We start from the raw sequence: 15,993 nt of genomic DNA, 5'->3' as shown, positions 1-15,993 counted from the left end.
TCTCTACTAAAAATAAAAAAAAGTTAGCTGAGTGTTGTGGTGTGCACCTATGATCCCAGCTCTTGGGAGGCTGAGGTGGAAGGATCACTTGAGTCCACTTTGAGGCTTCAGTGAGCTATACTTGGAACACCACCGCATTGCAGCTTGGACAACAGAGTGGGACCCTGACTCAAAAAATATGTAGATATAGATACATATCCTGAGTATAAAATAGAACTATTTTATAGTAGCCCCATAAATGACAGTTCCATCCTTGTATTACTCAAGCCAACAAAACCCTCTATTTCCATCCTGACCCTTTTTCTCTATATCGACATCAATCCCTAGCTCATCATATGAGCCTTCCAAATATATCTGGAATCTGAACTATTTTTCACTACCTCAATCCATCACCTAGTCCAGGCCATTTCCATTTCTTACCTGGATTTTTGCAAAAGCCTCCTATTTTGACACCTGTTCCCATACAGTCTTTTCCTAATAGAGTAGAGGGGGCATGTCCGTTCTCTTCTCACATCCCTCAGGGGCTTTCCATCTCCCTCAGAAGTCCTTACAGAGGCCTTCCAGTTCCTGCACAATCTGCCCACTCCCATTTCTACCTCTCCCCGCTCCCTGTTTCAACCACACTGGCCTCTTCTCCGAATATTCCAGGCATGCCTCTGCCTTAGCACCTTTGCACTGGCTGCTTCCTCTGCCTGGAGCACTCTCTCACATACCTACATGGCTCACTGCTTCACCTCCTCCAGGTCTTCACTCAGGTGTCTCCTTCTCTTGAGACTTTTCTGACCACTCTGTTGAAAGTAGAAACTCTTATCTTATCTACTCCTCTTTACTACTTTTTTTTTTTCCTTCTTGTGCCTATTACCATAGAGTAAAATTGGTATTTTACTGATGTATCTATATATTGTCTATCTCCCCTCACTAGAAGCTTCATGAAAGCAGGGATTTTCATCTGGTTTTTCATTGTTGTAAATGAATATAACTCTCAGCATTACCCAATTACCAAGCTATTCCATACATCAAATTAATTTCATTTTAAAAATCTAGAAGTTTTTATATTATTTAATTCATACTTACGTTTTTTAAAATGTAGAAATGCATGAAGCACAAAGAATGAATTCCCTTCCTTTCCCATCCCACCAGACTCTACCCTCCAGAAGTCACCAATGCTAATAATTTCTTATGTATTATTCTAGATTTTTTTTTCTGAGTATAAACATACACACATGATTCCACACAATGTGTGTGTATAAAACAGTGAAAACATTTCCAGTGCCTTGATTTTGAAACTTAACCAGTATACTCTGGACATTTTCCATATTAGTATATATATTTATATACATGTATATTTGTATACACAGTCATATGTCACTTAATGACGGGGATGCATTCTGAGAAGTTTGTTGTCAGGTGATTTCATTTTGTGAATATCATAGTGTACTTAAACAAACCTAGATGGTGTCTGTCACACACTATCACCTACTACACACATAGACTATATGCTAAAGCCTGTTGCTTCTAGACTACAAACCTGTACAGCATATTACTCTACTGAACTTTGTAGGCAGTTGTAACACAATGGTAAGTGTGTATCAAAACATATCTAAACAAAGAAAGGGTATAGTAAAAATGCAGTATTATAATCTTTTGGAACCACCATCATTTATGCAGTCTGTTGTAGACCAAAATGTTTTGTGGTGTGTGACTGTATACATATAAATATATATATTTTTTAATTGCCGTTTGTTATTACATTATCTACCTACACGTATTTAGTTTATTAACTAGTTCCCTACTGTTGAATATTTAGGTAGTTTCCAGTTGTTCTACTGTTATAAACAACAGGTTACTTAGTTTTCATTCTAACTAAATTTAAGTGCTTTATACGCAGTGAATAAGAAATCTCGGCTGAGTGCAGTGGCTCATGCCTGTAATCCCAGCACTTTGGGAGGCCAAGGCAGGTGTATCACCTGAGGTTTGGAGTTTGAGACCAGCCTGACCAACATGGAGAAACCCCGTCTCTACTAAAAATACAAAATTAGCTGGATGTGGTGGCGCATGTCTGTAATCCCAGCTACTCGGGAGGCTGAGGTGGGAGAATCGCTTGAACCCGGGAGGCGGAGGTTGCGGTGAGCCGAGATCGCACCATTGCAGTCCAGCCTGGGCAACAAGAGCAAAACTTCGTCTCAAAAAAAAAAAGAAAAAAGAAATCTCCCAATTCCTGTTCAGTTTCTAAACTGATGCTTTTAAAGAGAATGATTTTCTTTTTTGTAAAATCAGGATCTAGAGTGTTTGGATGTCTAGTAATTATTAGATACATATGAGTTTATGCATGTTGTCACCATAAAAGAAAAAAACTTTAGATGTTTCTTTTCATTTTTCAACTCAATCCAATCTTAACATCTGTAAAAGTAGTTTCTACTTAGATGGAGAATGTCAACTTGGCCAATATTTAAACAAAGCAGTATATTTAAAAGAAACTCTGTTTTCTTCTAGACTATAAACTGTAGCTATAAGCTGATGTTCTTTAAAGAAAAAAGCAAAACAAAACCTGAAGTCTTTTCCCTTCCTGCTTGACAAAGGAAGTCTTTTCCCTTCCTGCTTGTCTGAGAGGATTGGGTTTCTGTTAAGTCATAAGGTGAAAACAGTACTCTTCACGAACTACATGGAAGGCACCTTCTGTCACCAAACTAGGGACATAATTTCATACATGTGTTTTGGGAAAAAAAAATAGATGAAAAACTGGATAAATGGGAGATCTTTTACCAGGTACATTCCATTGATGGGTTGGGATCTGGTTTATTGGACATCACTTCGGTCCACAGGTGCTGTAAACCACTGACATTTTTAAGGTTACACTTCACAAGCGCTTGAGGGAAAAATAGTAGGTCCATAGAGATCACAGATCCTGGATGACACATCTGTTACTTTCCACAAATACCTATAATTAACCTGAGTACTCTTTCGTATTAACACAACTGAGTTGCTTCATCATTTGGCCAAAAAACTGAATTTTCTACAGAAATATATTGTGAAAGTAACCAAGATTCTGACATCTACTAGGTAAAATCTTACTTTGTGTCCAATACTACCCATAGCAGAGCTGTCCAGTAAAATAAAATGCAAGCCACCTATATAACCTCAAACTTTCTAATAGCCACATTAAAAAGGTAAAAAGAAACTGGTAAAATTATTTTAAATAATAGTTTTATTTGTGACTATATCCAAAATATTATCAACAGGTAATTAATATAAAACTAATGAGCTACTTTACACTTTTTTTCCTACTATAAGTCCTCAAAATCTGGTGTGCGCTTACAGCACATTTCAATTTGGATGCCAGTTTTTTATCAGAAATACTAGATCTCATTTCATAACATTTATACTTTTAAAAGATTCATAAATGTGAGTTGTTCCAAGATAAAAGGTTTTGTGTAACTGAACTGAGTTATTTAAATTTCAATTTGAGTTTTAAATTTTAAAGTAATTAAAATTAAGTAAAATAAAAAAAATTCAGTTTCTCAGTCACACTAGCCCAGCATTTCAAGTGCTCAGTAGCCACAGTTATCTAGTGTCTAGTGGCTATGGTATTGGTCCCTGTGGGTCTATAGTAACTATTCTTTTTTTTTTTTTTTTTTTGAGACAGTGTCTTGCTCTGTTGCCCAGGCTGGAGTACAATGGCAAGATCTTGGCTCACTGCAACCTCCATCTCCTGGGTTCAAGAAATTCTCCTGTCTTAGCCTCCAGAGTAGCTGGGATTACAGGTGCCCACCACCATGCGTGGCTAATTTTTTGTATTTTTTAAGTAGAGACAGGGTTTCACTGTATTGGCCAGGCTGGTCTTGACCTCCTGACCTCAAGTGATCCACCTGCCTAGGCCTCCCAAACTGCTGGGATTATAGGCATGAGCCACTACGCCCGGCCTATAGTAACTATTCTTTTTTTTTTTTTTTTTGAGACAGAGTCTCGCTGTCTCGCCAGGCTGGAGTGCAGTGGCATGGTCTCGGCTCACTGCAACCTCCGCCTCCCGAGTTCAAGCAATTCTCCTGCCTCAGCCTCCCAAGTAGCTGGGGCTACAGGTTCGCGCTACCACACCCAGCTAATTTGTATTTTTAGTAGAGACAGGGTTTCACCATGTTGGCCAGCATGGTCTCGATCTCTTGACCTCATGATCCACCTGCCTCGGCCTCTCAAAGTGCTGGAATTACAGGCGTGAGCCACTGTGCCCAGCTAGTAACTATTCTTAAAGGACGTATATTCCACTCTTAAATGGTGATACAATGTGCTCATTGATATATGTTAGAAGAATGAGGAAAAGCAGTCTACTCATCCATGTGGATATTGTTGATGTATTTCTATATGTTGAATATAGTAATTTATGTGTGAATTACAAGTTCTTACATTTTGTTGTATTTTATTTAAGTATGTTTTTATTTTACCAGTTTTACTAGCATCAAATTTTATTGACATATAAATCCCCTGAGGACCTAAATAACAATATTTTTATACCCTTTAAGAGAAATTTATTTTTGTACTTGATGCTTAAGATATGTGATTTTTACTTAACTTGTTAGAGACACCACCCACTTGGAGATTGAGCCCTTCACTCTTCTCGGCGTGTGTGCTGGACTGATCCCATACCCTCACCATAACCAGTCACCGAGAAACACTTACCAGTGTGCCATGGGGAAACAAGCCATGGGTAAGATTTCCTTCTTGAAAGTTGGTTCTAAATACTTGGAAATACTTTTGGAAAAAATCTTACACCTTTATTCCTGCTTCACCAGTATTATATGTTTAAACAAATCAGGCACTGGGAACACCGGAGGGTTACCAAGCCCAGGGAGTTACGTATGAAACTCTGCAAGGCTTGGTGCCCTGCCATGTCTAAAGCTTAAACAAAAATGGAGAAAACCTCTCTAAACTTGTTTCCTTCAAGAAAACAAAGCAATATATAATTAGTGTCACATAATTAAGAGGGATAAATGTAAAGAGAAAAGCCCTGTAAGATGTAACTTGTTAACCTTGAGAGATGGGAGAAAGGGCAGAAAAACTCAAGCTTAAGGAGGAAGAGGGAGAAAAAAACAGATAAAGATGTACGATGTCTATTCAAATGTACCTAGTAATTGCCTGGTTGACAATCCCCGAACCCATTATACCCTTGCAATTGCTAATGTATCTCCTAAAACTTACCCAATTCATGTCACACTGATTCCTGAGTTTATTTTGCTTCCTCTTTCTCTTTTTCTTCCTTTCATATATTTATTTATTCATTTGTAACATTTATTGAGCATAACTGTAGACTAGACATGAGGCTGGAGCCTGAAAATAGAGAGATGAGGCAGAGTCCTGTGCTCAGGGAGTTCAGAGTCTAGTAGAGGAGACCAACAAATAAAACAGTAACCCAATCTAGTATAATAAATGCTGTATTTGAAAACCAAAATCTAAGAAAATTAGAGGAGGAAGGTCACTTAAAGTAAGAGTGGGTTGTTTCTGAAGGGTAGAGCTGAGCTGAGTCTTAGAAGACTGAGTATATTTGAAGGTATGGAAGTGTGAGCAAGTATGGCATAAGAGGTCTCAGTTCTTTGGTGTGGCTGCCTAGTGTAGCATGGTACAGAGGCGTGAAAGGGAAGTGCCATATGTTGAGGAGTTTGAGTTTTATCTTGAAGGTAATACAGAGAGAATGCTGGTGCCCCCTTACCCGCCACAAAAAAAGTTTTACTTATAAAGCTTTTTGAAATGTTTTTTAAAATCATTTAAATCCTAATATATTTAATAAATTTTATTTTCATATATGCCCATGACACCAGTATGATTGCCATCTCTGATTTAAAGTATGATGCAAGGGGCTTCATAAAGAAACTGTAAAAATGTAGAGAGGGAGGCATTGCATTGCCTTTGGGTAACAACCGGAATGCATTTAGCTCTTCCGTTACCAACAACCAGCTGCAACTGACCATAGCTTGGCAATTAAGAAACCCTATTTCTTCATTATGGATAGAGAGTAGATATATTTCTTTTCAAGTTTTTATATTGCCCTCTGGTTAGCTACCAAGAAATAAAAAGCATTTTATCCTGCTAGTATTTACCTGAATGATGTAATGCCTGGACAGTTGAGAATCATTCCCAGTGGGAAAATCTAAACAGCAGCTCATCAATTTAGCCTTTCCATTCATCCTCAGCAGCGGTGTAGGCTGATTTCCCGCTTGTGCTTCTGACTTGCTAACAAGTTGAAATATACAGTACTGAACCCTGTGTGTCATGAAAGGGCTATCACTTCTATTGGGTTTACCAAACCATTTTGTTTCATGATGTGAATCCCAGCTGAAACAATACACCTTTTGTGTGGAACCTTCAGCAGAATTAACGGAAGACTAATCACTTCATCGCTAATGCCACTCTTTAGTGTGTTTGAAGATCGAAACAGAGAGAGCTGCAGCTATCTCCATGTAGTGAAGCTTTTTTAAAAAATAAAGAATAGACTTGAAAGAAAGAAATAATATTTTTATTTTTATAACTCTGCTTCCCACAAAAAAAGAAAAGAAAAGAAAAGAAAAACCCTTTATATGTGGCCATGAGTATCTGAAACGTTTGGTTAGTTACCACACACAGTTAAGCAGGATCAGTGTGTACAGAAAGCCAATTCAGTGTCTGTAGAGTTCTTTTGTAGTTTTCTGTGTGAAGGTTTTTTTTCTCGTTTTGTTTTGAGTGTCATTTGCAATTCATTGTCTGTGTTTTCTGAGGTTGGTGTATTCAGCTGCTCTGACCCTGGGTCCTGCACATTTAGCTCCTTGGATACAATCCTCTGACGTTACTGCTGACGCTAGGAAGACAAAAGCCACTGAATATCTTAAGTAATAAAAAAAAGCCTTTGTTACTGTTTGTTATTATAAAACACCTGACTGGAAAGAAAAGCAGCGAGATAAAAGTACATTTAGAGTTGGCATATAACACAGCAGCATTTCTCTGTGGACACTGAAATAGCTGCAGAAGTATTGAGCAAAGTCTGCTTGCAAAACGACAAAAGGAAAAAGGTCGGCAGAGGGAGAAAACCCACAGCAGATACCCAGGTCTGTAATGCAGACTTTGCACTTTAAGTAGGACTTCTCTGGATCGGTTTAATTCCTTGCAGTCTTGACAGCTGATAACTAAAACTCACACTCTATCCTGTCTTTACTATGAGCCATTGCTGAAGATTATTTAAATTCAGAGATTCTATGTGGATTTTCTAAAATAATATTTTAGTTGCTAGTCATCTGTCTGCTGGTCTGGTCCATTTATAACATGGAAGATAGTAGGTCACAATTAATTCACTAAATATTCTAGCCAATCTGGAAAATTTGCTCTCTACCATTCCCTACTATCCCTCCCACTACCCCACAAGAGAGTGAAGAAATGAAAGTCATTTTCTGTTACTACGAAGGAGACCCACAAACCACAGAGATGGAAAGCCTTACCTTGTATGTAAGAGGGAGCTAATCCATGATAAAACACCAGCAGAGGGTGTTTCTTCAGTCTTAGGCGCTTTAAGTTATTAATAAAGTTCGAGTTCCCACACAGCACCTTACTGTGCCACTGAGAAGCACTTCTCCATGGATATGGCTGTGTGTGTATTGTGACATGGCTCAGAGCAAGAAAGTCAGGTGGACATCTGGAAATGGCTGGATCTCCAGGTCACTCACTCAGCACTACCAGGAAGGGCTATGTGTTGGAGCCACCTTTTGTGTCATCTCATTGGCGCCCGATGCCAAGTTCACATGAGCCACACTTTCATATCCTGCCCATTCATTAGTTGGTAATCCTCTAGTGGAACACTTTCTCCTGTGTAAAAGGATCATTCAGTTACTATCAGCTCAATTAATGAATATGCAGCACAGACCTTCGCAGACCTCAACAGTGGCTCCTTCTCACTACCCCTTCCCGCTTCAACTGCAAACTACTGGGACTGTTTTCTAAGCTCAGGAGCGAATGCAGCTTCTGTTTTTGTATTTGTTTTCAATAGATTCTATTCCTAAGTAGATAGTTTCTTCCTTTCTGTTCCCCACTTTACAGTAGGCTGAGATGTACTAGAAATAGGCTGGAGGATTTTGAGACACTAAAAACACAATATACAAAGATCCTCATAAAATTTTATTTCATCCTACACCTCCCCCTTTCTGTTTGATTTGATTTTTAGCATATTTATTCTTTGTCCATTTGAGGGTACAAATGCAAAAAATGTTTTGGCCAAATTACCCTGGAAATTATTTTTCAAATTCTGCTATTGGTTAAAAATTTTTTTAATTATTGTAGCTATTTTAGGTATAAGCTTGTGTGGTATTTTCTAAGACTAGAATGTTAGCAATGAATATATACGGAGGTACAGTTGAGTACTCTAAGTTTAGTATGTAGCTTTGAGTGGGAGGTAGAATGAATGATATTATAGGGTAATAAGATATGTATTTTTATTATTACTAATATTGTTAATATTGGTTATAAATAATGTTGCCACTTACTGAGTGTCCAAATTCTTTACATACATACATTCTTTTTTTTTTTTGAGATGGAGTGTTGCTGTCACCCAGGCTGGAGTACAGTGGCACAATCACAGCTCACTGCAACCTCCACTTCCTGGGTTCAAGGAATTCTCCTGCCTTAGCCTCCTGAGTAGCTGGGACTGCAGACGCACGCCACCATGCCCAGCTAATTTTGTGTGTGTGTGTCTGTTTTTAGTAGAGACAGGGTTTCACCATGTTGGCTAGGCTGGTCTCGAACTCCTGACCTCATGTGATCTGCCTGCCTTGGCCTCCCAAAGTTCTGGGATTACAGGTGTGAGCCACCATGCCCAGCCCCCTTTTTTTTTAAATCATAATAATAATCCTTTGAAATATAATACATACTTTTTTTTGTTCTGACAAGGAAGCCGAATCCCAGTTTTGTTGAGTAACATATAAAAGGTTTTCTATGTCTTCTATGTAATGTTACCTATAAAGCTTACTAAAATTCTTCTCAACCAAAACTAACTTCTTTTCTCATTTTTTTCCTGTCCATTGTGGATCACGATCAGGCTGCCTTTTCTGGTAGAATGTAAATTATAAGCCCCTTTAAGTCAGGGGCTCTGTTATTTATTACAGGTTGAATATCCCTTACCTGAAATGCTTAGGACCAGGAGTGTTTCAGATTTTGGATTTTTTTGGATTTTGAAATATTTGCATATACATAATAAGATATCCTGGGGATGGGACCCAAGTCTAAACATGAAATCCGTTTAAGTTTCATATACACTTTATATACGTAGCCTAAAGATAATTTATATGATATTTTTAATAATTTTGTACATGAAGCAAAGTTTGACTAAGTTTTGACTACAACCCATCACATGAGGTCAGGTGTGCAGTTTTCCACTTGTGGCGGCATATTGGTGCTCAAAATGTTTCTGATTTAGGAGCATTTTGGACTTTGGATTTTTGGCTAAGGATGCTCAACCAGTGTTACAGTTGACTCTTGAACAGCACAGGGGTTAGGAGCATCAACTCCTCTCACAGTTGAACATCCATGTATAACTTTTGACTCCCCTAAAGCTAATTACTAATAGCCTACTGTTGACTGAAAGTCTTACCAATAACATAGTCAATTAACACTTACTTTGTATGTGATATGTATTATATACTATATTCTTACAATTCAAATAAGCTAGATAAAAGAAAATGTTACTAAGAAAATTATAAGGAAGAGCAAATATATTTATTATTCTTTAAGTGGAAATGGATTATCATAAAGGTCTTTGTCCTCGTCGTCTTCACACTGAGTAGGCTGAGGTGTAGAGGAAGGGAGAGATTGGTCTTGCTGTCTCAGGGGCAGTAGAGGCAAAAGAAAATCCATATATGAGTGGTCTCCCTTTTTAAGGAAGCTGAAAATAGTAATAGGGGAATCAGAGTTTGAGCATGTGCTGCACACAGACAGGCCCTATCATTTGCTTGCCTATTGCTTCTTGGCAAAATGGTTAGTCAGCCATTCATTATTTTTATAAAAATTTGGGAATCTGATAGCATTTTGAAGTTTTATGACATAGAATAGTTTATAAATCCTATTTTAACATTTTAACTTACACACCCATAGTCAGTGCTGCTAAAAATGCACGTATATGTATACTATCACAAGTTTTTTGAAAAGCCTTTAGAGAAAACTTTTTGATGTCATAAGCACTAAACATTTGCTAAACTATTTTGTTGTTCATCCATTCAGTGGTCAGTTGTAATGCCTGAGAATTATGTTCTGGGCCTGTTAGCACAATTTATAGCAGGATCCAGTCTCTTTCACCATTGTTTAGAGGTGCAGCCATTTATGTTTCCCTGCTGCATAATAATGCGTGTCTCAGGTTTCAGAAGACATGTTTGGCAGCCTGGTGGGACATTGCCTAAACCCTTGTCTCCAGCTGAGTAAAGTATACAATTGGAACTGAAATCTCAACATAAATTTTAAGTGATTTCATATAAAAGGACAAACTTATTGTCAGTGAACTTTACCATAATCCCAGCAGTAGTAATCTTATTTCTAAAACAGTAAGTGATCTATTGCCAGGTATCCTGCCCAGTTTATTAGTTGGCACTAAAATAGCATAAATTAATTGGCAATTTATAGTGCAAACTCGATAAAAAGTTCATGAGGTTCAGTTCGACTTGTTTTTCAGCTGAATCCTGTTAAATTTTTAGAGATTTAAGCACATACTGTCATAAAAAGTATAATGGGATTCTTCAGTTTAATTCACTTGACATTTATTGAGCATCTATAATCTATATAATAAGCATGGCACTGTCACTGTAGTAGATATTCCCTACATATTTACTATTTATTTCAATAGTAATTGTCAAGGAGTACCATATCATTTTTGCTGCTTGGTTTATTTTCTTTTTCTTTTCTTCTTCTTTTTTTTTTTTTTTTTTTTTTTTTTTTGAGACAGGGTCTTGCTCTGTTGCCCAGGCTTGAGTATAGTGGTATGATCTTAGCTGACTGCAACCTTTACATCCTGGGCTCAAGCACTTCTCATGCCTCAGCCACCCAAGTAGCTGGGACTACAGGCACACACCACCATGCCCAGTTAATTTTTGCATTTTTAGTAGAGACATGGTTTTGTCATGTCTGGTCTTGAACTCCTGAGCTCAAGCAATCCACACACATTGACCTCCCAAAGTGCTGGGATGACAGGCATGAGCCATCACGCCCAGCCTGAATAACTTACTTTCATCCCCAAAATGAAATCATCATTGATTTAATGACATGAGTATGGAGAAAAAGTTAAAGGAAATGAATATTGAGTTTTGGTGTCTGCACACCCTAGGGTGTAACTCTGTGAAATGGCACTTAGGTACTTTGGAGTGTGTGTGTGTGTGTGTGGTGTGTGTGTTGTGCATGTGTCACTATGGAAGCATGTGCAAGAGAGAGAGGCTTAAAGCTAGCTTCTTTTTTCTAACACTAACATCTGTTCTTAGCTATTCATGGGGGAAAAAAAAAGAGATACCTAGGAGAAGTTAAAGAGGCTCTGTAGCCCACACTCAAGCTCAACGGTAGAGCAAGACTGAGTTTTCCAAATTTAACGTCTCTGTGTAGCATCAGTTCTGTGCCCACAAGCCCAGGAGACTAAAAGACTTTTCTTCAGACAGGTCCATGAACCCCACTGTGTTTATGAGGGGAAATGAGAGAAAGGGATGAGAGAAAGGGTTAACCTTCTGATTTCATGTTCAGTTGACAGTGACCCAATAACACCCTTCTGAGGAACAATCAGGTGGAAAGACTGATTGCTAAGGAGGGAAGAGCCCACCCCTGATTGGGCTGTACCCTAGATTTCTTAAGGAAGGGACCAAGCCTTTTCCCATTTTATCTCCAGTGTTTGGCACAGAGTAGATGTTTATTAACTGCTTAATAAGTGAATCATCAAATAAATGAATAATCCCCTCTTCCTTGCTCTCACTTTAATTCCTCTTTGTTCATTCTTTTTCTTCCCTTCTCTCCTGTATTCTTTTTCATTTAGAACTTTTGTAATTGTTTATTTCTTTTTATGGAATATACCTGTTTATCCATTTTATAAGCTCCTTGGATGTGAACACTGGGCGTTATCTTACATTACCTCTCCCCAGCAGGCCTGGAACATGGTAGAACCGAATAAAGAATTGTTGATTGTGAAGTTAACCAGTGGAAACTAAATCCCTTAAATGGGATAATATAAATCCAAAAAGTCTAAATTATTTAGATTAAGATATACTCTGAGTATATTTTTCCTTCTTTGTAGGACTTTAAAACTTTAAATATTAGTGAGAAAAGTTGCTTTTACAAGTTGTTAAGCCACCATGAGAGTATTGCTTTTGAAATTTTGAACCTGAAGAGTTTCTTCATTTTAATTAGTGATGTTAATGTATTTATCTCTATTTTCATTACTACCTTATTATTTCACATAATAGAATGTTGTATTTTGTTTTCTTCAATATCAATGCAGGTACTATAGGATACAACCAGCGAAACAGAATTGATACTCTCATGTATCTACTAGCATATCCACAAAAACCCATGGTTAAGACAAAAACCATTGAATTGATAGAATTTGAGAAACTGCCAGCTGGACAGAATGCAACAGTTGCTGTGATGAGCTATAGTGGCTATGATATTGAAGATGCCCTTGTTTTAAACAAGGCCTCTTTAGACAGAGGTAAGTGAATTTTCAAAACTAATGCCAAAGGTGCTTTTTGCAGAGTTAGATATAGGGATGATTAATGTAGAGATCACTTGGTTAATGTCATTTCAAGTTATTTGAATTTTATGATATACAAACAGGAGATGGTTGGGTTTTGATGTTGGCTTTCTTGTCATTTTTAATGAATAGTATATGGAGATAATTTGTTAAACATACTACTACAGAATATTTTTCTTCTCTGTTATTGTATTGGTTACGTGAGACAGTCCTTCAAAGAGAAAAAAAACGTAAGAATGTGTTTTACAGCAGGAATTACAATATATGAAATATGTGTTTTCACTGTATCTAGTGATATATATTATTAACAAACCTGTTTGAGAGGGCAGTAGCAATATCTGGATGTAAAAAGCTGTTTCTTATTTGCGTAACCTCATAATTTGGTACCTTCTTTGGCCAAGTGATGAAAGTTAAAAATATACGGCCGCAAACTCTGGCGTGGAGTTTTTCTGCTTTTCTTTCTGTTTTTGACAATTACTTTCGCAAGTCACCACTTCGTGATTTGTTAGACATCACCTGATCTGAAGTCTGACTTCTCTATTCATAATCTCGATTTCTCTTTTTCCTTTCTGGCATACCCACTATGCCTTCCCCTTCCCTCTTTGTAGTTGCTAGGCAGCCATAATAGTACTCCTAGACATGTGTCTTTGGCATTAATGTTGGCCACACTTAATTTATGCCTCTTTTTTTCCTCCAAATGACAACAGCCATGCTTTAAAACTAGATGTTTTCCTTTCTGATTAACTGGTAACATTTATGTGGAAATCTGAAGACTTTGTGATGTCTGTCAGAAACTCTGCAACCCAATTTAATGATCTGAGTTTACTGTCCGCTAGCTCTTAAGCTATCACCTGTGAATAAAATGTCTCTTTACACTTTGAAGAAAACAGTTCTTGATTTCATGCAGTTAAGATTCACATTGCACTCCAGCATGTTGCAGTTAATGGCTACTGTATGAAATTTCAAGATCATGAAATGTTTCCAAACCAGCTGGCATTCTGAGCCCAGTTTATTATGGCCATACACAATTTCCTAGGAGCCATGATGACTACGGCCTTGCTTAAAGACACAAATGTCTTCATCTGACGTCCAGTTGTAGAAATTTGTTACTTCATCTCACAGTCACCTTCATATTTAAAAAATTACATTACAGCCCTGAGATTTTATTTATAAATCCACTTTTACCTGATTGATTTCTAAAGTCACATTCTTAGATTTCTGCTTTTGGTGGAAAATTGTTAAGTGAAGGATTTTACAGCCATGCATTTATTTCATCAGTAATAACTGGCATTGCATCCTGAGACATTTTCTTATTTAAGTGAACTCTGGCATGGCTCAATATATCCTGAGGAGATTAGTAAGAGAATCTAGTTTAAAATAACTGCTTGGCCAAAGGGAAAAAAGAAAGAAATGCAGCCACAGAATCTTAGGAAATTATAGTGTTGAAGGAATGACAGCTGTTTTGGGTAACTCTACAACTCATGGATTTTTTTCTTTTAGGGATTCAGTGGTTGAGTTTTTTTGCCCCACCCAAAGGTTTTTCTTCTGTCCTTTTTGCTTATTTTTCTTCCTTTTATTTTTCGGATCCATTGGTAGACAGCTTATTTTTCTTAATGTTCAGATTGTTAGTTGACTTCACAGCTTTTCCCTCATCCACTAGATAAATGCAATCTAAAAATGTCATTAAACTCCAATCTTTAGGGCAGAGAACTATTTTTCCCATTGAAATAATTTGATTGTTCTTTTTTCATTCTGTCTCTTCTCTGGAGGAAAATTAGTGTTTTTACGTGCTGGCTTAGAACTTGCTCTAAATGCCAAATTTTAAAAAGAAAAACTTTCCAGGGAAGGTTAGCAGAAGTTGTGCACCAAAAGGATGTGTGTCCTGGCTCGGGAGTCAGTGGCCTTGTGCTGTTTAACACAATCCTCAACTCTGCTGCCAGCTTGCTAGATGACCTTGGCCACTTAATTTCTCTGGACCTCACTCCTAGTGCCTGTGAAAGGGATAGGTTAAGCAGGTGATTTCTAAGGCCCTTTCCAATTCTAATATTCTATGGCTCTGTCCTCTGAAAGAATCACAGTGCCAGTCTTAGATTTCTCTCACCCTTCTCCAGTTGTATTCCGTGCAGAAAATGGTTGTAGAGATTCCAGTGTTTATACAGACAGTAGATAGGGGACAAGTCCTGTGCCACTTCTTCAGATTATCAGATTTTTATTTGGTTTGTACTGGTCCCAGATTATGATCAAATACAGAGAAGCTTTGGGATTTGGGGGAGAGTGAGGTGGAGTGGATTGCTGAGTAGCACAAATCCATGTTTTCTTATAGCTTTGGATTACTGGTGGTTCTAATGCCCATTTTGGTTTCATTTTAGGCTTTGGGCGTTGCCTTGTATATAAAAATGCTAAATGTACATTGAAACGATATACCAATCAGACTTTTGATAAAGTAATGGGGCCCATGTTGGATGCTGCTACAAGGAAACCTATCTGGCGACATGAAATCTTAGATGCAGATGGTATTTGTTCTCCAGGTAAAAGCCTTTTGAAAGAAATATTTTTAATATATACCTTTGAAATCATGTGTTATTCCATAATATTTCTGAATATTTGACAAAAAGGGCAGAAAAACGTAACAACCTATAAAACCACTATCCAGACTCAACCAATGAGGTCATTTTTGATGAATTTCCTTCCAGTTTGTTTTTCTATACACTATGTTTTTACCTATCAGTAATCTATGCTAACTGTAATTTTCTAGTTATGATTTTGAATAATAGAAAAGCCACTTTAAGGAAATATTTAGAGTAGTTCGTGTCCCTGCATCTGCACTGGTATTTCTTCATTTACGCATTTAGCTTACAGACTACTTTAGAATTTTATCCCCCTGCAAAGGTATGACTCCATTATAATTCCAAACTTGTAATGCATTTTGTTGATGAAACAAATAGTCCTTGCCCTTATGGGTCTCACAGGCTGGTGCAGGAGACTAACATTGATCAGAGGATCATGCACAAACGCAGGTTAAGGAATCATATAGGTAGCTATGAGGCCATTTTATAGCAAGAGGATTTGACCTAGTTAGGAAGATCAGCATGGCCTTCCCCAAGGAAGTGAGCTGGAATCTGAAGGATAGGGAAGAGTTAACTAAAGAAGAAGGTCAGGGAGCATGTTCTAAGTAGTAAGAAAAGCTTGTGCAAGGGTCCCGGAGCTTGGTAGTTGAAAGATCTGAAAGAAGACCAGTGCGGCTAACAAGAAGAGAGTGCAGGGAAGCATGGTGC

At 37.6% G+C, this 15,993-nt stretch overlaps 1 protein-coding gene across 2 annotated transcripts in view; it reads left to right on the top strand.

Annotated features, from left to right (window-relative positions):
* Window positions 1-15,993, top strand: part of LOC105497691 (RNA polymerase III subunit B) — a 136,732-nt gene that overhangs the window by 74,911 nt on the left and 45,828 nt on the right. For both annotated transcript variants that reach the window (XM_011768973.3, XM_011768974.2), the window contains exons 19-21: window positions 4,572-4,699; window positions 12,467-12,676; window positions 15,088-15,246. In XM_011768973.3, the coding sequence (XP_011767275.1) occupies window positions 4,572-4,699; window positions 12,467-12,676; window positions 15,088-15,246 (497 nt within the window). The remainder of the gene's footprint in view (window positions 1-4,571; window positions 4,700-12,466; window positions 12,677-15,087; window positions 15,247-15,993) is intronic.

Source organism: Macaca nemestrina, chromosome 10, assembly GCF_043159975.1.
Source record: "Macaca nemestrina isolate mMacNem1 chromosome 10, mMacNem.hap1, whole genome shotgun sequence".
Classification (NCBI taxonomy): Eukaryota; Metazoa; Chordata; class Mammalia; order Primates; family Cercopithecidae; genus Macaca; species Macaca nemestrina.
Note: the sequence above shows the minus strand (reverse complement) of the source record. Positions and strands in the feature narration are given on the sequence as shown.